Source organism: Dermochelys coriacea, chromosome 6 (assembly GCF_009764565.3).
Source record: "Dermochelys coriacea isolate rDerCor1 chromosome 6, rDerCor1.pri.v4, whole genome shotgun sequence".
Taxonomy (NCBI): Eukaryota; Metazoa; Chordata; order Testudines; family Dermochelyidae; genus Dermochelys; species Dermochelys coriacea.
In genome coordinates, this window is record NC_050073.1 from 37823631 (window position 1) to 37848763 (window position 25133).

The 25133-nt window shown below is 42.7% G+C and overlaps 1 protein-coding gene across 2 annotated transcripts in view; it reads right to left on the bottom strand.

Annotated features, from left to right (window-relative positions):
- Positions 1–5999: 5999 nt before the first annotated feature.
- The window catches only part of LOC119857686 (ADP ribosylation factor like GTPase 14 effector protein), a 46150-nt gene continuing 27016 nt past the window's right edge, over positions 6000–25133 (bottom strand). Inside the window, exons 3-4 of one of the 2 annotated variants that reach the window (XR_006282374.1) lie at positions 12169–12303; positions 6000–6112 (exon numbers count right to left, since the gene is read on the bottom strand). Coding sequence is in view for 1 of the 2 variants with exons in the window: in XM_043517638.1 (XP_043373573.1) it covers positions 12273–12303 (31 nt within the window). In the remaining variant the exon portion in view is untranslated. Of the gene's footprint in view, positions 6113–10177; positions 12304–25133 lie in introns of those variants that run through there. The other variant, XM_043517638.1, reaches the window with a different exon arrangement.

Genomic DNA, 25133 nt, shown 5'->3' on the forward strand with positions numbered 1-25133 from the left:
AGCTAAATGTACTGCTGCCCCAGCTAAGTCTACTGCTGCTCCAAGTTAGCCCCTGATAGGCACATCGGAATTATTGGAATAAATCTTATAGTGCTAGTGCTCCACAGTATATTTAGGAATTTCATAGCTATCCACTGGACATTCTAGCTGAAAATCTATACCATCAGTTAAGAAAAGGTATGTACAGGGATAAAAGCTTCAGCAGGATACAGCATTACAAGTGGCTACTTAAAATGAGAGAGAGCTCTGTCTTCCATTCCTACATTCTGATAGTAGGAATTTCAGCTGTCTAGTACAGCAGTCATCACTTAACATGATCAAACGGTGTAGAAAATTTGCAAACTATTCTGTTAAACATAGGAATTGTACATGCACATCACACTGGCAGCTGTCGATCCAGTAGATGCACTGTGAGAGCAGCAACAGGAAATACAGTTTAATTGAATAGTAAATTTTATCACATGTGGAGTTACTATACCAAATATAGAATATCAGTTGGGACAAGCCAGAAAAGGAGCCTTGAGCTAGAGACCTCCACTGCCTAAAGCAAAAGCTTAGTCAGGAGAGCTAAGGACTAGCCCTTCAGATTGCAAACTGAAGCAGACCGTTTAAACATCTAGTCCAGCCAATAGATAGGGAAAAAGTACCCACAAAACTCTGGTGTGGTTACCATAATAATATAATTCACACTGATTTACTGTATTTATTCAAACAATAAAATCACTGGAAATTAAAAGACTCTGGCAACATGAATAGGCAAACTGTCATTACTCTTCACTTTGCTTTTAATTCATTTTAATTATTTGTGTTACAAAAGCACCCAGAGGCCAATTAGGATCAGGTTGCTATCCTGCTAGCTGATTTACAAAAGATATTCCTTGCTTAACAGACTTGGGGAAGCACTGTGCTAATATTAGGTGTAATGTTTCCTCCCCTTTCCTGAATCTCATCTTACTTCTCAGCTGTGCCATAGACAGAGTTTAGCCTTTTCAGGACTTTGACAGCTATTATACAGAGTTAAATCTCTGATAGAAGGAGAATAACACAATTTCTACAGGAAAATAATTCACCTAGTACGCCCACCCGCAATTTACTTAATTCTTGAAACAACTGTGAATATTGTCAATGACAAATCATTTATAGATAACACTTGAGGAGTGGGAGGTCCCCAAAGTTTTAGCACTTATTATCACAAGTTCAAATGCAAAAATATCATTATGGACACACACACAAACAAACATACACTCCCCTAGCATTCCTCTCTGGACTTACCCTTCTAAGTCTCTGTGGAATGGTGTCTAAACTCCCTGTAGGGCACATGCTTGGTTCTAAAAGCTGGAAAACCAATTATAGTTTCAGAGTCTCCCTCAAGTTTCTGCAACAACAATCTGAAATTTGCACAGGCCACAGCAAATTCTAGTTTCTTCTTCTTCTTCTTCTCCAGTGGGCTGAGGGTGCCTGTAGTCTAATCCAACAAAAAACAGGCATAACCCCTGGACACAATCCTCACGGTTGACCCTTCAGGACCTTACACCACTCCACCAGGAGTCCTTGGAGCTAGCTCCTACTTCTCCTATTTATAAACTCCTCCCCCTCCTGTTGAGCACCCCTTAATTCCACTCACAGAGAGTGATTCTGGGCGTGTCCTGCCTGGCTGGTTGCCTATAATGGAAGTCATCTAAGTAGCTTCAAACAGCTAATGAGCATGCTTGGTACAGAACACACCCTATTACTGGTACTCTAGCCCAGCCCAACCCACCTGGAGTTACCACACCCAGCTCTGGTAAGAGTAAAGACTGCAGGGGTACAGAGCCCCCAAAACAAAAATCTTTGTATGCACCCCACTATTCCTTCACTTATCTACACTGCTAAGTGCTGCAATGCAGGTTGTGGAGTACATATGCTTACTGTCTGAATAGACAAGCCTATGATAAATGGGGGGGGGAAGATGCATCCGATATGCAGAGTGATCAACAGTGGTTGGCAAATGTCAGTTTCACCTCATTGTCTTTATATAGATGAGGTGAGTAAGGGGAAATAGCAGGAGAGGGTGGGTAAGAGTGAGCAAGGGAGTAGTAAGGAAAGAAAGTTTGGAGAAGAGTGGGGAGGATGAGAAAAGGGGAGCACAGGAAAGCTTGTGACCAGAGGGAGGGATGGGACTAGACCTGGCTGAACATTTTCATCAGTTTAATTTAAAAAAAATGCTTTTTTGGTGTAATGGAGATTTTCATGGGGAAAAAAAAGTCTGTTTTTGCTTAAATGTTTGGTTTTTATCAAATAACTCCCCCTCCCAAAAATCCTCATTTTTCATTTCCTGGATATTTTTCAGTTTTTATTGGAATAAAACTGTCAAAGAAAACATTTCAGTGAAAACAAAAACAGGTGTGGCCTCTACTCCTGGGAAATGGCCTACTGCATTTCTCTCCAACAGATGTGTCTGGGAACAGGGAGCTGGCCTAGACCTCCAAAGGTGAGGGGTCCTCTAATGGGTCTCAGTCCAGAGGAAGTCTCAGGTGGGCCTCATTCCCTTGTACCCCATGCTGCGGCACAGGTTGGGATGAGACTTTGCTCCTGGGATCTAACTACGACTCCAGGAGCATGATGCTTCCTTTCCAGCCCACATGGTTGGGGGGATCAGATGACATAATCCTAATTTGAAGTGCTTAAATAAATCTCCAGAGCAGTGCCTCATATGGGGAAGTTACTGACACAGAGTGTGTGTTTTCAATTGGGCATCAAATTCTGTTAAGTGGATAATGACATATGGTTCCAGCTGAATAGTTACTGAGATCTGCACACTACTGTTTAATGCTAAAGATCAAATACTTATAAAATCAAATACATTTTTCTCATCATTGGAATTCATCTCAGGAAAATCTGAGAACATGATGACAAAAGATAATGGTTTGCATTCAGTTTATATTACAGCTCAATATAATACATTGTAGCTTTCCAATTCAGTCATGGGGTGGGGGAATATCTATCAAATAAAATACAAAGGTCACCACTAGATCAGCTAGTTCAACTCTAACACTCGTGTGTTACCATACACACACCAGTGTTTATGGTAGCCTCTCCGAAATGATTGGTGGTATGAGACTCTGATCCAAAAGACAGACCTCAAGGGAAAGATTCCCCTTGATTTAATGGTTTTGCATGAGGCCCTTAATCCTGTTCCTAGACAATTTTCTCCATCATAAAAACTACAATTAGCACTAATTAACAAATATGTAAGCAGTCTAATCAGAGGCACCAAGGACTGAATTGGTATGGACAATTCAGGTCAGGGTGGAGGCAAATTGGTGGTACAATGCAGGCAAGCCTGTATTTCCAGTGCCTGGGTTTGTACCCATTTCTAAATAAGTAGAGAATTCAGCTCTATACAAGATTTCAGCCATTCAAGCACTTTGACAGGTACTAAAATAACAAAAACATTCTACCAAAATTGGCAGCTTTACAAAAAATCTTTTAGAAATGAGTAACTATTTTCTGATGAAGAACTTAAACACAGAAGCAACCAGAGCATTATTCAGAAGCACATGAGAACACAGCATTTTTGGCAGACATTTAGGCTTTAAGAGTGTAGTGTGTCTCTGTGTATTTTACGAGAAGGCAGAATAGATTTAAATGTAGCTGCTTATTGATTTACACTCTTTATACTGGACATGGCTTTTTATTAAAGAAAGCAGATATTCAATAGTGTTAACTAGTAATGGGAATTGACTTTTCACTAATTGCACAGACCCTGGCATTAATACACTTTAATAGAAAATGGGTCCTGTGTACTCCAGATCAATCCTGAAGCTTTTCTGTAACTCATTATGGTCAAAGGAGTCTAACAACAATGAGATATTTTAACTTTCTTGTTTTAAATGTAATTCATCCAATTAGAAGGATAAAGACTTTTTCCAAAGAAAAGAGAGGGAAGTTCTCCAACACAGAGTAGCTCTCCTTCCATTGTTCCTTAGGGATCATTATTCCCAAATGCAGAGTTTTGTCCTTCCATTTTAAACAGGCAGGAACACTGTGTGCTCCTCAGTAATATAAGGGGCCTACCATCAATCAACATAGGCCCCAACCCCTGACCCCTCAGGTCTTGCCACCCCTGTCACCCTAAGATCTGCCCCCAGGGTCATTACTTCTGGGGTCAAGACAGGCACATGACAGCAAAGGGTGTCATGTGTCCCTCTAAGAACTCATCCCACCATCCTTTACAAATCAGGATAGGTTTCAGCCACAGAGAACTGCCCAGAGAGCAGATCTGACCAACCAGAGGGAGTTCCAGGGCAGGGTGACCTGCCCAGAACAGGATAATGTGACCACTCTAAGAGCTCTCCCTACCAATCAGAGTGTAGCACTGCCCTTGGAAGTCCCAGCACTGCATGGAAGAGGTCATTTATTTATTATTATTATTATTATTTATTTATATATTTATTTATTATTATTATTATTATTAATTATTATTTATTATTATTATTATTATTTATATATTTATTTATTATTTATTATTATTATTATTATTTATCTTTGAAAAACACCGTGGCGAACGGGGGAAGTCCCGGATGACTGGAAAAAGGCTAATGTAGTGCCCATCTTTAAAAAGGGAAGAAGGAGGATCCTGGGAACTACAGGCCGGTCAGCCTCACCTCAGTCCCTGGAAAAATCATGGAGCAGGTCCTCAAAGAATCAATCCTGAAGCACTTAGAGGAGAGGAAAGTGATCAGGAACAGTCAACATGGATTCACCAAGGGAAGGTCATGCCTGACTAATCTAATCGCCTTTTATGATGAGATTACTGGTTCTGTGGATGAAGGGAAAGCAGTGGATGTATTGTTTCTTGACTTTAGCAAAGCTTTTGACACGGTCTCCCACAGCATTCTTGTCAGCAAGTTAAGGAAGTATGGGCTGGATGAATGCACTATAAGGTGGGTAGAAAGCTGGCTAGATTGTCGGGCTCAACGGGTAGTGATCAATGGCTCCATGTCTAGTTGGCAGCCGGTGTCAAGTGGAGTGCCCCAGGGGTCGGTCCTGGGGCCCGTTTTGTTCAATATCTTCATAAATGATCTGGAGGATGGTGTGGATTGCACTCTCAGCAAATTTGCGGATGATACTAAACTGGGAGGAGTGGTAGATACGCTGGAGGGGAGGGATAGGATACAGAAGGACCTAGACAAATTGGAGGATTGGGCCAAAAGAAATCTAATGAGGTTCAATAAGGATAAATGCAGGGTCCTGCACTTAGGATGGAAGAATCCAATGCACCGCTACAGACTAGGGACCGAATGGCTCGGCAGCAGTTCTGCGGAAAAGGACCTAGGGGTGACAGTGGACGAGAAGCTGGATATGAGTCAGCAGTGTGCCCTTGTTGCCAAGAAGGCCAATGGCATTTTGGGATGTATAAGTAGGGGCATAGCGAGCAGATCGAGGGACGTGATCGTTCCCCTCTATTCGACACTGGTGAGGCCTCATCTGGAGTACTGTGTCCAGTTTTGGGCCCCACACTACAGGAAGGATGTGGATAAATTGGAAAGAGTGCAACGAAGGGCAACGAAAATGATTAGGGGTCTAGAGCACATGACTTATGAGGAGAGGCTGAGGGAGCTGGGATTGTTTAGTCTGCAGAAGAGAAGAATGAGGGGGGATTTGAATAGCTGCTTTCAACTACCTGAAAGGGGGTTTCAAAGAGGATGGCTCTAGACTGTCTCAATGGTAGCAGATGACAGAACGAGGAGTAATGGTCTCAAGTGCAATGGGGGAGGTTTAGATTGGATATTAGGAAAAACTTTTTCACTAAGAGGTGGTGAAACACTGGAATGCGTTACCTAGGGAGGTGGTAGAATCTCCTTCCTTAGAGGTTTTTAAGGTCAGGCTTGACAAAGCCCTGGCTGGGATGATTTAACTGGGACTTGGTCCTGCTTTGAGCAGGGGGTTGGACTAGATGACCTTCTGGGGTCCCTTCCAACCCTGATATTCTATGATTCTATGATTCTATGATTTCATTCCAAGAACGCATGTTTTAGAAACTGTGGAAATGCTGAAAGGAAACATAGACTCCTTCACCACCCCCATGAGAACTTCAGACTTTGTTTTAGCTCCGAGGGCCTTCGACCGCCCGTGGAGAAAGTGCTACATCAGCAACAGTTCAGAGAAGGAAAAGGGAGCAGCCAAGGGGAGCCGTTGATGGATATGCCGGAACCCAACCCTGAAACTCAGCTGCTTGTGAGGAAGACCAATGAGCAAGACAGCCTCTCGTTGTCCACCCCCCTAGAGGAGGAAGGCGACTGTGGCTTGTGGGAGTCACCGGTGGACAAGGTAAACAGAAAAGACATCACTCAGGTAAATGAACAATTAAGAAGTGACGGTTGAGGATGGGATGTAGTGGGTTTCGGAACTGACCCAGGGTTGCATACATTTAAAAATAAGCAGTGGGGGCTTATAGTTCTTTTCTGAAAATCTCTTGACAACTCAACATTGCCTTTCTAGAGGCCCTGGAGGTCCTGGACAGCATTGCATTTGACAACGAAGATGAACCGGGCCCATCTTGTTTTTGCTCAATGCCAGAACAAATCATTGACGAGGATGCTGAGGATGACGGCTATATGGATTTAAGGAGGAGGCTTGGCATGGAATTAACTGAGCCAGTGCCACGTTGTGAGGGTAAAAAAGTAATGCGTTCTATTGTACATGTTGCTGGTTATGCTGTCCTTAATCACTGCCTTAGGGAAAAGGTGTGAGGGCCTTGTCATAGACATGCCAGCCAGTGGTACCATGACTGTGTGAGCTGGACTTAGGAGGATATAAACTGCAGGCTCCAGGACCTGTGCGCTGACCTGTGTTTGGAAAGCTTATTAAACTCTGTTATTGCCATTGGTTATGCTTTGCAATGTCTGTGCCTAACCCAAGAAAATTTAGCACAAGTGATGACCTTAGTAAACGCTATGCAATTCGGACGAGACCCTGATAGTGTTTTAAAGAAAATGATAGAAAGATTTAAAGAAAATCTTACAAACCGTAAGATGCCTGCTTACAACGTTATATTGACCGTCTGGTCCACAGAAATATATAAAACTTGGTAGCTGTAAATAAAAATCTATTGAAAAGGGCTTTGTGACAATCTGTGTTTCCGTTAGAAGGTCTGTGTGGCCCTTAAGTCAGATAAAAATTTTGATGGAACATCTTGGTTTGTTTTCAAGGGGCTGTATGTCTTTTAAATAAAAAGAAGTTTGTGAGAAACTAGCTCGTGTCTTTGGGTAAAAGAGACCCATTTACAGCAAAAAGCTGAAATGTGTGTAATAGAATCTTGAGGAGAAACCCCCTTCCCCAAAATATGTTTAAAAAAAGCAAAAAAAATATGCTTCTATGAAAACAGGGACACGTTTGAATACAATAGCACTCACTCATCCTGTTGAGCTGATGGTTTAAACACAGCCCCACCGAATAGCAAGGGTGAATCTATTGAGTCTGTAGGTCTAGATGTGATTACCCACCTTTGTTGCCATCAGGGTTAAATGTATTAGTGATCAGTAATTAAGTTTGATGGGTGTACACCCATTGTAAGAGAGATGGGTGGGTGGGGATGGTGAGCTTGGATTAATAGTAACTGAAATATAACCCCAGGAGTTTGTAGAACACTATTGGACAGTTTAAATAAAACCTCAGGAGTTGGTAGAACTCTTTCTGGCCACTCTTTCTAGCAACTCAAACTCATTAAATAATATATTTACAAAATTAAACAAGAATCTATACCCAAAACTGAAATGTTTCAAGGGTTCATAAACCTCCACCATACTTTTACAGAACAAGCATATGCTGTAAAAACATTTAAAAGCTATGAGTATTTGTAGGGTGTTTACTATGGTTGTGATACATCCATTTTTTTTCAAAACGACCCAAAACTTTAAGCATGAAAGAAACATGTTTAAAACAAAACCAAGACATTCATTGATATCAGTAACATTAAGGATTGTTGTGTATGGTGAATTACTGTTTAATACTGTAAGAAGGCCCTACGATACTCTTTTTTTCATTGAAACAGAAAAATGTATTTTAACTAAAAAAACAAAAAAACAAAAGCAGCCCAGTTGTGCAGACAACTTAATTCCCACACCCCTCAGATCACAAAAGGGAACTTTGGGGAGGGATGTCTAATTTCCTTAAGTATCTATTAATTCAGAGTTGTAAGTGATCGAGTCAACCTGCTAACTACAGACTCTGAAACAAAGAGTTAGGATGGTATAAAAACTCAGGTTTTTTGAGATTGTTCTCTTTCAACAGAATCTATCTTGAACAGAATAGCTGTTGGACTGCAAGACTAGGTATGCTGCTTGTTTTTAACTCTGAAAATATATATTATATAATGTCACTCTTTGTCCATGCTGTCCTTACTAAATAACAGTACCTATCTTTATTGCAGTGTGATCTTTTAGCATGGAAATAGCAACTTCAAGCTGCTTTTCCCTAAAGCCAGGTAAAACCCCATTTTTAACTATAGTTGTGGTTAATACTGTTAAATTAAAAAACACCAGGTATAACACAGATTGCACAGGTTTCAGAGTAGCAGCCGTGTTTAATCTGTATCTGCAAAAGGAAAAGGAGTACTTGTGGCACCTTAGAGACTAACAAATTTATTTGAGCATAAGCTTTCATGAGCTACAGCTCACTTCATCAGATGTTGTAGTACACGAAAGCTTATGCTCAAATAAATTTGTTAGCCGCTAAGGTGCCACAACTACTCCTTTTCTTTTTACAGATTGCATAGGGACTTTAATCCAGTTGGGGAACAATACTAACAAAAATTTTTGCTTGTAGTTTAATCCAAAGGCCCAAATACATATGGGGGAAACAGAATAACCATGTGCCAGCATCCCTTCACTCTGTGGTGGAAGGTAACTTTCTGCAATTGGCTTTTAAAAGTATGTATTTTAAAATGTTTTTAAATTAGTTTTAATGTTTAAATTGAATTAGGGGTTTGTGCAAGACATAGTGTTTGGTTTTTTTAAAGTATATGGTTGCAAACTGTTTGTTTGGTGTGTTTCAAATGGGGTTTTTTTACTCTGCAAAATGTGATGTGTTTTTTAAAATGGGTTGTTTTAATGTTTAAATTGTTGTTGGTGATTTAGGGGGCCTAAGCAAGACATAGTTATGGTGGGGGATTTAAAAATTATTTTATTGCACACTTTGTTTTTGGTGCGTGGTGGAAACATGTGCTTGTCAAAAAAAAGGTCTAGGTTTTAGAGAAAAACTAGTGGTAGAAATAAACCAAAACCTGTGTTTGTTGTACAGTCTAAAATGGATTGTTTTACAGCTATGACTTTTTAAATAGAAAAATACCCTAATGAGTACTTTATTTTTTAAATTTACAAGACAGTTTCATATGTTTTATAATAATAATAATGTTGTCTGCTCCGCAATATGGTCAAAACATGAGAGATCCTTAGACCAGAGGGTAAACAAGCTCAAAAGAAAAAGGAAAGAGATATCTGAAAAGGAAAATTCACCAGCATCAATGGCTGATGGATGGATGAAGCCCAGTAAATATATTTTGCTTATTGGTTTGGTTATTTTATGAGGTTTTGTATTTTATGCAAATACATAGGTGTGGCTGAGAAAGGTGGTAAAGTTAAGTTTTGTAAATGTTTATTTGATGCTAAATTGGAACATCTCTATTTTTCTTAATCAGGCATGGGCAGCTCTCTTGACAATGCTGTAGTCAGAGCTACAGGGACACCTCCACACACAGTCTGATTTAGAAAATCCACTGAAGATTCTCTAGGCGGGTCCAAGTCTACTCCTGATGATCCTCGTGGTGGTCCCTCTGTGTCTGACTCTCAAATAGTATCTGACATAGAAGACGCAGATGATGGTCCCATAGAGGAACCCCCAAGTAACCCTGAAAATGCAGATTCAGACCCCCAAACAGATGTCAAAGTAGCAGCCGTGTTAGTCTGTATTTGCAAAAAAGAAAAGGAGTACTTGTGGCACCTTCGAGACTAACAAATTTATTTGAGCATAAACTTTCGTGAGCTACAGCTCATTTCATCGGATGCATTAACTTAGCCTAAGTTAATGCATCCGATGAAGTGAGCTGTAGATCACGAAAGCTTATGCTCAAATAAATTTGTTAGTCTCTAAGGTGCCACAAGTATTCTTTTTCTTTTTTCCAAACAGATGTGTATATGGAGCGAATTAGAAGCTGGCAACGGGAATTACCTAGATTTGGGGGGGGTTGGTGTACTGTGAAGAATTTTGTTTGGTCAATCTTGAGTGAATAAATTCAGCTCAGCAGGTTGTTGAAGCCATACACAGGGGGATACAGTTAGTTCTGGATGATGTTAACAGTAGGGTAAGCCCCTGATGATTACGTTCAGTTACGTTTGGAGAGTCTTAATTTAACCAATCCTTTGTTTTTGGTAAGAAGAACTAGGGATGGGCTGTCTGCTGAAGACTTCTTACATCAGACCTCAAAGCGGTTGCAGAGTAATAGAGAGATGCGTGTCGATGGGACATTGCACCTCATTGTGACAGTTGTAAAAAAACATGGGCGGGGGTGGCCATAGAGTTTTAAATTCTATCCTTAGTAGTTAAATCATCCATAAAAAGAGACAGAGTTTAGTAGACCTGACTGACTTCGGTATCAATCTGTGTTTTGCGAGTGGGCCCTTGGCTATCATGTCCAACTGTAAACCCACAGATGCGGAATAGTTAGACAGGGTGAGAAAGTTGCATGAGAAACTGAGGTGGTCAGATCAAAAAAAGATTATGCTCAGCAATGTAGGAGCATTTGACCAGCATTTCAGAGTCAACATACAGGTGGTACTTTATGTGGCAAAAGGCGGGTGGGGTTTTTTTAAAACAGGAGGCCCAGTGTACCCCAAGACTTTTTTTCCTTCTGTTGCATGATGAGCATTATTATGGGGTTCTGCATGTGAAAAAGTTCGGTGCGAAAAATTGTGAGTTTTGCCATATGGTGTACAGTCATGACGACTGTTGCAGGTATCGTTGCTGCCTCTACTTGAGTGTGACATGCTCAGACAGTGTGGCTATGCAGCTGAGGTGTCCTAGCTGTAGACTGTATTATCACTCCAAAGAGTGTTTAGATAGAAACATCGACTGTGCATTAAAAAAAACAAGTCAAATGCCTGTCTAAAACTTTGTGATCGGTGTCAGTCTTCCGTGGACAAGGGGCACTGGTGTAAAGGGAGGTGTTGCAAGCAGTGTTAGGGTTTGATCACCGGTGATGTAGGCAGCCACCTGTGCTTTATGGATAGTATTAGAAAGCCCGAATCATCGGAAAAGTATATTTTTTACTATTTTCAATGCACACAGGAGATGTATAAAAAGAAATGAATTATCGGCAGGCCCTTTTTAACAGCCAGGGTTGCTGACCAAAAACATGTCTAGCTGCATGAAGAGAAATCTGGTCCTTTTAAAATTATTCAGCAAATTGTCCCCACAGCAAAGGAAGGTTATACTGGGTTCAGCCTCTGACAATTTAGTAGCCATCTCAGAAATAGCACTCAATACCTTAAAAGGAAATGTACCTTTGAAACAAAATCAAGTGCGCATACTGAAAAAGAGATGCACGCTTATAAAAACTTTGTGTAATAAAAGGGTTTCACTTAAAAGAAAGAAGCATCTGGTGAAGCAGTCAGGGGAGTTTATCGGATCTCTGCTAAGTTTTGCTATCCCTCTTATAACGGGGCTTTTGAGTAATTAATAATGGAGTATGCAGAAAAAATGTACCAGAACGACCGCAACTTGTTTGGATGCTGGATGCTGAAATGAAGTCAGTTCTTCAAAGGACTGACTTAGCCGAATACGAAAAGTTTACAGCGTCATGCTTCAAAGGTACCTAACATACGTGAAGCGAGTGATGTGGATAAAGGGAAAATAAGTCTGTTTCTACCGGAATAGGAACAGAGTGTGACTGCCAAACCCCCAGAAACACCAAAGACCTCAGACTCTGTTGCTCAGAAGGTGTTGGATAATGTGAATAAGCGTTATAAGAAAAATGCATTAGTATTGCTAAATAACCTGGGCCAGGATAAAAATCTGTCTTTGTGGAATGATAAAGGGGCTTTTGTGTACAAAGGCTCAGTGGTTAATGGTTCTAACATGCTCGACTTAGGGCCATCACTCAGACGTGCGCTGTTCCTAGCGGACACATACCTAAAGGATCGTATGTGTTTATGAATGCCATGGCGGAACTGAATGGACCATCTTCCGTCATTGGCAATGCAACCAACAGAGATCTTTTGGAATGCCTGAAGGCCTCAACCGCCTACACCAGGGGTGATCAAGATTCTAAAATAAAATAAAAAAAATTTTAAAACTAGTAATGTTTTGCTTTAAATAAAACATTTCTATACTTTTCAAAAAAATTAATATCCATGTGTACTTTTTGTGGACACATAGGGAGCATAACCAACTGGTTTGTGGAAACATGTTTTGAGCAAGGCTAGGCATCCATGAGAATTTACATTTTATATTTTTTCACAAAATTCATCACCATCCAGTCATTTTGAACTAAGTCATTAGAATACAATTTTAAAATCTGGTCAAAAGATAAACCCTTGCTATGGTGATGTAACAAAAACACGCAGTGAGAGCCGCAGGCAATGGAGCAGGGATTTTGTAATTGTCTGGTGTGAAACGCAATGTCGGGGACATTTTTGTTTAAAAATTTCATAATGCTTCTAGGAAACAACACACTGTTCGGGGTTGCCTGTATGAGTCAAAAAACTCTCCACGGTTATGTTCCGCCAGACACAAGGCAAGCCAGTGTTCACCCGGTTGGCTGTGCGGAAGCGTGTTGACCACCAAACCTAGGGATCTCTGTGACAGCTTGCCACCAGGGAGCCAATCGCAAGGGAACACATCTAAGAAATTATTTTTTGTGTAAGGGTCCACTGATAAGTCACGTGAGAGCTGCATGGTGTCCATATTCACATGTAGTCAAGTAGAACGTTTCTCCTCTGATTTATCTCTATGACATTGTCAAAAACCCCATACATGACGATATTGATGGTGACTGTCAAAGCCTTCCCAAAACATATTTCTGCTCTTAGGTTCCCAGTTTTAATCAGGGAATAGTGATCGGTGCATTCCTGGTTGGGAGACAGGTCAAGGGCAAACAAGGTGTAACCCTGTGCAAACTCCTCACAGTTGATTAACAGAGAACGATCTTTTATGTGTTTACCAGCTGTCTGGACCAGACTCATGTACTCTCTCACGCAGCGTCCGACCTCAAAGTCTGGGTTGCAGAGGCTTGGTTGGTATCTGTTCACCATCCACATACAAGGCCACAAAACTAATATTGTAATGTTTAAAATGAAAAGGATTTTTAGTGTAACTTCCGCTAAAGGCATCATTATACACAAACCCTAGGACAAGCATTTTGATAACTGTCTCAAGAACAGGTTTTCCTGGTTACTGATCCTGCTGCTCGCAGGGGTGCTAAACACTTTCATTCCCACATGGTCCATGGGATATTTAGCATTAGTGATAAGCAGGGTCTGCACATGCTGAAGATGGACGCCTGGGGCCACCCGTACTTATTTCACAAAATGGAATACTGATACAATGCACAGTTTAAAGACTTCGGCCGCACTGCCCGTTAAACAGAAGGCGTCTTTACTGCATGTCAGTTTAATTTTCACATCCACTCTGTTCAACAAAAGTTTTTCTTGAAAAAACAGGTCGCTGTGTAGATGACCCAACAGCTCTATCGTCCTGCTCTGGGCTGTCAGCTTTGCCCGCCTCACAAACCCACCATCCAGCTCCATTTTTTTGTGTGGTCCAGGAGCGTCTTTGTATAACAGGCTGGCAAAATATTGTGTGGCAAGGGTGTCGTCGCTGTAATTGATCACCGATTCTATAAAGGCCCTGTAAGGGTTATAGATGTTGCTTTGGCTTACGAGGCAGTCTCCCAGCCTGAAATCCAAGTGACAGAAAATAGATGCCCTGGGGTAATTCACCAGGCCCACCTCAAAGTCCTCGGTAAGTTCAGTTCCATCTCCTTTTACAGTCTTGTAACAAAGGTATAGCAGCATGTTGTTTAAATCCATATAATCTATACCATTCGCTGCTATATAAAATTGAAGGGAGCAGCCTCCATAATGGCCAATAGAGGCAACACCTCGATGTAGATGCTTTTCTCAATGTTGGTCTGTGTAGGGGCTATTTGGAACAAGTCTAGTTTGGATTTGGTGCACTCTTCAGACCCACAATAAACAAAATCATATTGATTAAAATATCTCTCTTTAACCAGGTAGAGAACGTCTCCTCTTTTGCCCAGGCTTCTTCTTGGAGTTTTGCTTATGGCCGGCCCTGCGCATCAAAGCCCTTATTTTAAAGGGTTTCGGGGGACCCATGCATCCCGGGTATGACACATTTCTCTTTCTTCTTTTAATGTACATCAGCCCTGATCCCTTCTGGGCAGCTGGATTCCTCACCTTCTCCAGAACAGCTATGTTTTGACAGCGGTTTTTATGTGGGCTTTAATAATCTCTAGCCTCTTCCTCAAAAGCGGTACAGTTTTTTGAAAGAGGCTATGGAATATTCTGCCCATGCCAGCCCTGTCAATCACGGGGTCCCCATCATATCCAGAAAGGGTGTATCCAGCCTGGGCTTTGTAATTAGTTGCTGTAGATGGTGGGGTCACCACAATATTTTACGGTCATCATAGCGCTTTGCTTTTTAGAAACCTCGCTTGCTCCAGAAACGCAGGTGCAGCTTGACGATCATCTTGCTGAAGCAAAATGAGAGGTGTCTTTTCTGATGTCTTTATTTCAATGGTGATGATGTCAATGTGGTATTTACTGACAAGGACATAATGAGGTTTATCGTAGGTGATGGTGACAAACTCATTGATCCTTCCTCGGACAGGAACACAGCATAACAGAGGAACGGAAAATTCCTCCGAATTTTTTGGACTCTGCGCTTGGGGCCCAAACCCAGAATGTCCACTAGCTCCCTGCCAATGGAAAATATGTAAGTAAAATCGGTGGATTTAAGTACAACTTTTCTACCCACGGGGTCATAGTTCATGACCACGTCAGGCAGTTGGGGATGATGAGCTACAGTAGTGTTCATATGATCCAGTAATTTGGGTAAGGATGAGTAATAACCTCATCGTAGGATGAAATTCCATGCCACATTTCCAAAGGTGATTTTGAAAGGGGTGTCTTCATTGATAGTGTTCCAGCTGTGCGAGTACTGTATTTCCATTAACCCCACCTTCCAGGCACCCGGGAGATCCAAGGGCTTAATTAGCCATATTGAAAATTTCGAGCTGGTGTTTTGGGGAAAAACCCCAGAGCTGGCGTTACTGGGCAAAGTGATGTAAAAACCCGCCATCGCTCATCTCTCTCTCTCTCTCTTTTCAGGAGAAATCGTTTTCGTTCATGTCTAAACTTCACAGAGTTGAGAAGCTTCCATCCAGCTGTTAAACTTCTCGGGCCATCCCAACCATTTCACCAGTAGCTGCTTTTTTCTGCCTTTTCCTTTCTCCACTAGAACTTTTTCAATCCTGTAAATCCTGTCTCGTTTCTTTTAGGCCTAAGGTCCAGGCATATTTGGATAGAATGTCTATCACTGTTAAAATGGACTTAAAACCACTGTTGTGTTTGGAAACTGGTGCATATCCACCAAATCTGCCTGCCATTGCACATCCACATCTGAAACAATGGTCTTGGTTCTTTTAAAATATATTTGAGCTAGTTTGTGTAAAGTGTAAGCATCCTGGTCTGAAAGCCAAGCTGTTACCTGTTTTCCATTCAAAGATTTACTATGCTTTTTGGCCGCTTGAAAATGAGGGTTCACCTTGCCAAAGCTCCCACCTTCCCCAGGGGTGTAATGTATTTTCTTTAACAGAGCTGTCTGTGTAGACATGACTGTTACTTGTACCATCTTTTACTAACACAAGGAGGGAACACATTCATATTGACAAATTTAAACAAGTTTTTTAAATTGCCTGGTTTAACATGTCCTTTTACAGCCACCTGTGAAAATGGACGCCATGACCCCTATAATTAGGGAGTCTGATCTGGTTCATTCTTTATTTGTCCTTTTCTGGATTTTCCTCTTGAGATCTGTCTCTCAGACACAAGCAAAAACAGCTGATGCATTATCGTAGCCCTGTGAGAGTAAATCTATGTGTAAGTTCTTAAAAGCGTCTAGAAAGGCATGGTTGAGCTGGCAAGATATTTCAGAAAAGAAACAGTATAAGCCCTCCACTGCTTGTTTTTAAACTTATGCAACCTCAAGTCAGTTCCTAACCCCATTACACCCCATCCTTGACCGTCACTTCTTAATCGTTCATTTACCTGAGCGACATCTTTTGTGTTCACTTTGTCCACTGGTGACTTCCATGAGCCGTGGTCACCTTGCTCCATAGGAGTGGACAATGAGGGGCCATCATGCTCGTTGGGCTCCCTCACGAGTGCTTGGGTTTCAGGATCAGGTTATAGCGTATCCATCAACAGCTAGGCCAAGCTTCCCATGGCTATTCCCTCCTCCTCCTCCTCGGAAGTGTCGCTGATGTAGTGTTCCTCCACAAAGGCCCTTGGAGGTAAAACAAAGTGCGAAGTTTCTTACAGGGGTGGTGAAGGAGTCTATGCTTCCTCTCTCTGTTTCCCACGATTTCTAAAACATGTGTTCTTGGAAGGAATGGCCTCTTCCGCATGGCGCTGGGACTGCTGGGGGTGGTGCTGGTGGTCTTATTGGTAGAGGGTGGTAGGGGAGCTCTTAGAGGGGTCACACGACCCTCTTCTGGGTGGGTCGGCCCACCCTGTAACACCCTGTGATTGGTCAAATCTCCACTTGGGGAAGTTCTATGGGGGCAAAGCCCATCCTGATTGGTAGAGGGCTGTGGGAGGAGTTGTTAGAGGGGTCACATGACACCCTTTGCTTCCAGTCACGTGTCCATCTTGACCCCGGAAGTAATAGCCCCAGGAGGCGGGTCTTAAGGTGACAGGTGGGCAGGGTGCTAGGGTGTGGGGCCTATGTTTGATTGATGGAGATCCCATATACTATTATCAATTGCAGTGAGATGTTATTTTAAAGTAGTGGGGGCTGCCTTTGGGTGATGCCAACGTTAGTCATTATCCTATTATACATGTTGTCTGTGTGTGATAATATTTGTGTCCTCATATAACTTTGTTTAACATGCTAATTTAAAGCGGCAGAGTCAGATTAAAAATATATATAAAAAAATCTCTACCCATTTTACTCAGTTTACTAAAAAATTCTGATTTACATTTTATAATGTGTCCTGCTCCCCTTTTTTAATATTTGGTCCACACTTCCTGCCAGCCTCTCATTTAGCCCACTATAGATGAAGAGGCAGGAGAAAACTGAATCATTAATTAGACTGTAAATTCATTGGGGCAGGGACTGTCTTTTTACTGTATATTTGTACAGCACCTAGCACAGTGAGGTCCTGATCCCTGAGTGCGGTTTCTAGGTGTTATCACAATAAAAATAAATAAATAATAATAATTGTAAGGACTGTTGTTTTATTTTATGAACATCAATAAAACTGATTAGAAAAGGGAGCTCTGAATTTGAATCTTGCTCCATTCAAACACTGTTACAGTCCTCTTTATGAGCCCAAACCAAAAAGCAGAATTTCAATAACTCCACTCTCTGGGTAAGTTCAGATCCAACTCCGCATCTGCACCTATCAGCTCACCCCTAATTTTAGTGATATTTGCTTAATACACTTGATGGAGGAATTTTAAGAACCACACTATTATGACTTATTTCTTTAACACTCAATCAGGGAATACTTGTGGAGGATTATGGGAGCCATGGTTTCTGCAGAATCTTTCATTAGGAAAAAACACAATTCTAGACCCAGTATGCATGCGCAGTTGCACAGGCACCCATGGTGTTTAGGACTCTGCCCTGAGGAGCTCTATCCCTCAGAAGATGCAATTGTTGCAGAGGGCCAATTGGTCACAAGAAAAAGCATTCTAGAGAGTCCATCGCTGAAGACCACCAGCATTATGGGGCGGACTAAGGCCTATCGGACAAGCAGCCTGGCCACAGGTATATCTGCAGATAGGAGAAGCAGCTAGGGAAGCCAGACAGTGAGCGAAGTAGGGCTAGGCAACACAACAATGCTAACATGGATTATGGTAGTATTTCTTTAATGACAGTACTCATAACTCTGCCTCTGCCTGCACAGCATCCAAACACTGCTTAGCCCACTTAATGATGTATATTCATCCCCTGCCCCCAACTCCTCCTATAAGGAAAACCATTTCAACTCCCACTGCCAAAGGCCCCTCTGGACCGCCTACGCCCTGCCAGAAGTGACAAGCATGCTAAACCCTCTTCACCAGTTGCCCAAACTTCCTGCTTTTAGTGAAAAATGGCTATCTTGACCGCCTATGCCACTAACCCCCTCACGATGCACAGTGCATACCTACGTCACGTTGCTCTCCACAAATCCTAAAGCAGCCCTGGGAAAGGCAAACTAAAGCTTTGAAAACTTGACTTATAATAGTGATTCTTATCTAATAGGTCTAGAGGCTGGGGAGAGAAATTCCTCCCTTTCTGAAATCCATTTGTTTCCAGGATAGACCCATGAGCCAGATTCTGATCCCAGTCACATTAATGTAAACCTGGAGTAACTCTGACTTCAGTAGAATTATTTGGATTGCCAGTGATGCAGTAGCTGAGATCAGAATCAGGTTGACTGTACATAAACATGAAGTGATGTGCATTTTCCAGTTAGTGACATATTCTGTTTTTCAGCCAGGCTGCCATGTTAATTCACTTTCACAGGTAGGACAACCTCCTTTTACTACTACTTTTGACTAGATTCTAGTTTAATAATAGCATTTGGCTAAGCATACACAAACTGTTGTAGGTAGCTTTGTGGAGTCTATAATAATTGGTTTTTCCTCAGTATTTTGTTGCTCATGCCTTATCTGGACATAGGAAAAATGAAACTAAAGCTCAGAATATAGAAAAACATGTCAGCACCTTAGAAGGACTACTATATCAAAGCTTGTTATGTTACTGGCAATAAAATGTAACTAATATACTGTTAATTAATATTATGTCCTAAAGCTAATTTATCATATTATTAATCAGAGCAATAAATCTCAGCTCACCTACAGTCTTTCACCTTCTCTAAATATGATCATTTATATTACAAATCTGCACTTCTTCTGGCCGTGCCAAACATTTGGTTGCTTCTGCATATATGTCTTGTATTTGCTAGCACAGTAACTTGCCCCATAGGAATATTTTATTTAGCAAGACAGGATTTAAGTGAAAGGGTAACCATTTCTGATCATAACCTTGCTTTACACTTTTAGTAATTATCCTTTAATTGCATTACCCTATTTAAAATAGAGTTGTAATTGGAAAAAAACAATTTGACATCCCCCCATGCTTATTCTGACATGCACTATTTGCTTTTTATTCAAATGTAAATTTTCTCTATAATACTATCAAAGAAAGAGAAAAAATAAAGCAAAATTGAAATGCCAGTAGCAATTTCTGACACATAGGGAGCATAACCAACTGGTGCTGGATGGTAGGCAAGGCTTTCAGTTCAGTTAAAAAAAAAATCAAACTGAAATTGGCATAGTCAGACGAAAGGGAGAGATGCAAGGTAGAAAAGAATTGCAGCTCTATTCCTTAGGGATAAATGTCCATTTCATACCGTGGTATCAAAATATCAAACAAGCTACCAGCTGTAATTGTGTGATGAATGAGCCTTTCAGATTAACATTGAAGGGGGGAAAAACATAGAAGGATAATTTTCCAACAGCAAAATATCTTGACTTAATAGTTAGGTCTTGAATAATCGTTAGGGTCAGTAAAAACCAACTAAACATGATTCCCTTTTGTCATACCCTACCTTATAGAACATGTACATATGTAAAAAAATGTCTCTGCATCTTCTCTATCAATTCCAGGCATCCAGGGAGCCTGTCTCTTAGGAGTAAACAAACCTACTCTAATTATTGCCAGTTTGTACCATGTAACTTGAGTCTTGTATTTGGGTGATCCTCAGAAATCAGGGTCAGACAAGCCTCATAAGGCCCAGCCATGTAAACACTTACACATTAGTAACTTTATTAAGATTCAAAAGAAGCATAAGTTACAGGATTGGGGCCAACATCTGAATCCTTCTCTTAAAGTTGGGGATTTTTAATTTAACCTATTAAAAATACAAAGTTAGTGGGCTACATTCAACCTCACTGATGTTGAATAATCTCACAACAGGCAACTTTCTTCTGTGGACTAGACAGGAGCCCCACCCCTTAGTGGTGCATGAGGAACTTGCTGAATAAATGTATTCCACCATCCTTGGACAGAATCAACCAATTTGGGTGGAGAACAGAGTTTCAAGCCTCCCCTCCCCAAGGAGAAGAAATAGCAACCATCTCCCATTACCACACTATTGCACTTGCTGAATTTTCCCTGGTCAGGGACTCTGCTTTACTCCAGCTGAAGCAGATATAATCCGGAGTGGATCTGGCTCAGTGTTGTAACTTAAAAAATCAGCAGCACTCAGAAAGTGGGGGCTATAAACCAGAGGTATCTAGCACAGAGCAGGCAGGATGAGCTGTCTTTTTCTGTTTTTTTTTTAATAAGTGGAGACAAAAAAGAAAACAGTAGAAAACAGAAAGAAAGAAAAAAAGAACGCCTGCACCAGAAAAATCATATGAATGGGTTTGCCTACCTGCTTTCAGATGTCACCCACCAGTTTTCATTGCTGTCAATGCATTACCAGTGGGTTTCTGCCCAGTTAGTATTAGTATGACTGTATCCAACACCAAGGAAATTAAAAATAAATTCTTAAGTTTCCATATTTCCAAAGGCTTTTTTGTTTGTTTTATCCCTGCCCATATCCCCTGCACAAGTAAAAAATCTTTTAGAACAGCTAATGAAAGGAGCAGCCAAGATAGCTAGTGACCATCACTGCAAAGGTTGGCCTAAAGTTTTAATTTTTTCAGCATGCCAGAACTATGCTCATGTCTGAGTAGCTGCCCACCATGGAGCTCCTGCTGTGGCCTTTGGCTCCTGCGCTGGAGCTGCCATCTCACCTTGGGGGTGGAATAGCACCCACCCCAGGACCTTGTTCTGCTCCCAGACACCCTGCACATGTCCCATGGGGCTGGCTTAAGCATCACACCCCGTCACCCTGTGCCTGCAGGAGGCCTTGCTGTAGCCAGCAGCCACCTGTGCTGTGTCTCAGGTCTGCCCAGGGAAAGTTCTCATACATGTCCTGATGAAGAAGGTTTGAAACGAAGACATTCCTGGCCCTGCCCCCACTCACTCCCTAGGGCTGCTCCCTGGGCCTTGCAATAAAATGTTACAGCTGAACCTGGGGGGGAAGGGGGAAGCTAAGTGGCTTATTGGCCTCAGAATCATGGTTACCTGCAGGTATAGTCTCTGCTGATCTAAAACATATATGGCAGCTGAAGGTGAACTGTGTCTGTGCTGGCTGTAACATGGAGATAGCAAGAGAAAGACTTTTGGTCCATTGTCATCATTAGCTGACACTTTAAACTTGCCTATTGTCCTTTTGTAGGTCTGAACTACCAGGTTCGAACTGTCTGCTCCACAGTATGTAATGTGACGGGGCAAGGCCAGCTGCCTATAGAAAAGTAGTGAGAGATAGATATGTTAGCTCCAGGCTAAACAAATCCCAAAAGGACCAGGATAAGTTAAATGGCAGCTGCTCCAGGTCAATTAAGACACCTGGGGCCAATCAAGAACTTTCCAGAAGGCAGAGAGAAGGCTAGGTTGATTGGGACACCTGAAGACAATCAGGGACTGGCTGAATTTAGTTAAAAGCCTCCCAGTCAGTCAGGTGGGTGTGCATGTCAGGAGCTGTGGGAAGAAGTTGCGCGGTTGGAGAGGCTGAGTAGTACACACCATATCAGGCACAAGGAAGGAGGCCCTGAGGTAAGGGTGAAGTGGAGCCTGAGGAAGTGGGGACTACTGTGGGGAAGTAGCCCAGGGAATTGTATGTGTCATGTTTCTAAAAGGTCAGGTACCATAGCTGATACTATTAGGGTCCCTGGGCTGGAGCCTGGAGTAGAAGGTGGGCGTGGGCTCTCCCCTTTGCCCCCTTCTCTGATTAATCACTGAGACAGGGAGACAACAGAGACTGTGTAAGGGAGGATAGCTTCTCCTCACTGCCCTTGCTGGCTTATGATGAAAATGGCTCAGTAGACTGTGACCCTTGTCTCTAGAGAGAAGGGTTACATGGAAGGTCACAATGAGCCTCTGAGTTGAGTGAAATCTGCTAGGAAACGTGAAACCCATGGAGACAAGGACAGAGCTTTGTCACAACTGGTGTCAGGTTGGATTTCATTCACAGAGTGGTGGAAGAAAGAGGTTTAAAAAAGTGCACTGGGGTTTTGGACCAGTGGGGGCCCCAGAGGGAAGTGGGGGGGGGGAGAACCCTGGGACTAAACCCCCTAACTCCAGGAATAGGGGAGAATTAAAAGCAATTATAGATGTTATGCATGTGGGGAGTGGGGACACATAGCAGCACAGTGTCCCAGCACTGAGGAGCCAATGCAATGTAACTTGGAGGATTGGGAAGTCCCATGCTCCCTTATCCACCTTGCGAGGGTTGCATTAGCACCACATACTTACACCAGGCCAGTGAGGATAAATGGAGCAGCGACTACAATGCTTGTGGACTCTGGGAATGCTATCACCCTCATATGGGGAAAGCTGGTAAAAAGTAGTCAGCTGCTACAAGCCAAACGTGTAGCAGTGACGTGCGTGCATGGGGCCATGAGCCATTACCCCACCATTCCGGTGGAGATAGAGGTTCAGGGGACCTCCATTGATGTGACCGTGGGCGTAGTTCCTAAACTCCCATATCCTGTAGACATTGGGAGGGACTATGCAGGATTTGATAATTTACTCCCCCCGGAGAGGCTGGAGGGAGGCGGGGACCCTGAAGACAGTGACTTGTCACCGGGGGAATGTAACCCCGATAGTTCGCTGAGATTTCTTAGGATCTGTTCTCAGGCCCCCAAAGACCCAGAAGACAAAAAAAGAGAGGAAGGCCGTGAAGGCCTTGGGAACCTGGATCTTGACCCAGGGCCAGAAGACCTCCCTAGTAGGCAGATGGATGCGAGCAGACAATAGAGAAACTTCCACCATGGAAGGTGAGCCAGAAGCTGCCCCCAGCCATGATGGCGGCGAGCCATTGGAAGAAGCAGAAACTGGCCCCTGGGAGCTTTGGCAGGTTAGTCCCGGGAGAGAGATTTTCAGGCGGGACCAGGCGGAGGACCCCAGATATGATAACGCCAGGAAAGAGGTGGCAGAGATCGATGGGATACCCATGGATTTGAAGGTCCAGGGTCCCGGACCTTAGTTTATAGTGAAGAAAGCATTTGTACCACGTGATGCAAATGCAGGAGCAAGAGATACAAATTCTGGTGCCATGAAAACATCAAAAAGCCATATTGAGTCTCGCCCACAGTCACCTGTTTGGAGGACACCTAGGGGTAGAGAAAACTGAGGCAGGGATCTTGCGAAGGTTGTTCTGGCCAGGAGTACATGAAGATGTCTGATGACACTGCACCTCTTGTCCGGAGTGTCAGTTACATAGCCCTTGCCCACACTTGCGGGCTCCTTTGATATCTCTTCCAATAATAGAGGTTCCTTTCAAATGGATAGCCATGGATCTAGTAGGGCCCCTAGAGAAGACAGCTTGGGGCCACCAACATGTGCTTGTTGTACTGGACTATGCAACCTGGTACCCGGAAGCTGTTTCCCTACGCAATACAGCTTCCAAGACAATAGCTAAGGAGCTAGTACAGATCTTTGCCCAAGTTGGGCTACCCAAGGAGATATTGACTGATCAAGGGACAGTGTCCAAGTTGATGAAAGATCTCTGTTCGTTGCTCCATGTACAAGCCCTACAGACCTCTGTATACCACCCGCAAACAGATGGCCTTGTGGAAAGGTTCAATAGGACCCTCAAGGCCACGATCAGGAAAGTGGTGAGCCCGGATGGGAAAGATTGGGATACCCTATTGCCTTACCTCATGTTCGCCATCCGGGAGGTTCCGCAAACCTCCAGGAGTGTCTCTCCATTCGAACTACTATATGGGTGCCATCCCGGGGCATATTGGATATAGCCAGAGAAGCCTGGGAAGAGGAGCCAAATCCCAGAAGGAACATAGTTGAGCATGTACTGCAGATGAGAGATCAGATAGCCCGAGTTACGCCTATTGTACGGGAACACTTGGAGAGAGCACAGGAGACGCAATGAACTCATTATAACCACCAAGCAAAGCTTCGACGGTTCCAACCAGGGGATCGGGTGATGGTACTGGTGCCCACAGTAGAAATAAACTGTTGGCCCAGTAGCAGGGACCCTACGACGTAATCGAAGCTGTGAGAGAGATGAACTATAAAGTGCAGCAGCTAGGCCGCCGGAAACTGGAGCAAATTTACCACATCAATCTTCTAAAACCTTGGCACGATCGAGAGGCTTGCTTAGTCCCCCAAGAGGATAACTTACATGAGCAAGTGAGGATATCATCTGACTTGATGCCGATCCAAAAGATTGAGGCAGCCGACATGATTAATCGCAACCAAGATGTGTTCCCTACAAAACCAGGGTGGATGACTGAGACCTATCACCATATCCGCACGATCCCCAGAGCCAAGATAATATTGGGACCCTACCGAATCCCAGCAGCCAAAAGAGAAGAAATCAAGGCCAAAGTAAAGAAAATGTTAGAATTAGGGGTTATTGAAGAATCTTACAGTCAGTGGTCCAGTCCAACTGTTCTAGTGCCTAAACCTGATGGTACCATGAGATTCTGTAGTGACTTTTGCTGACTGAATGAAATATCCCAGTTTGATTCATACCCCATACCACGCATCAATGAACTGGTTGACCGACTGGGTAGTGCCCGATTCTTGACTACACTGGATCTTACGAAGGGTACTGGCAGATTCCTCTGACCAAAGAAGCTAAAGAAAAGACAGCGTTCTCCACCCTGGATGGGCTATTCCAGTACATTGTCCTCTCTTTTGGGCTACTTGGGGTCCTGGCTACATTCCAGCATCTCATGGATAAGCTCCGGTGCCCCCATACTGGTTATGAAGCCGCATACCTAGATGAT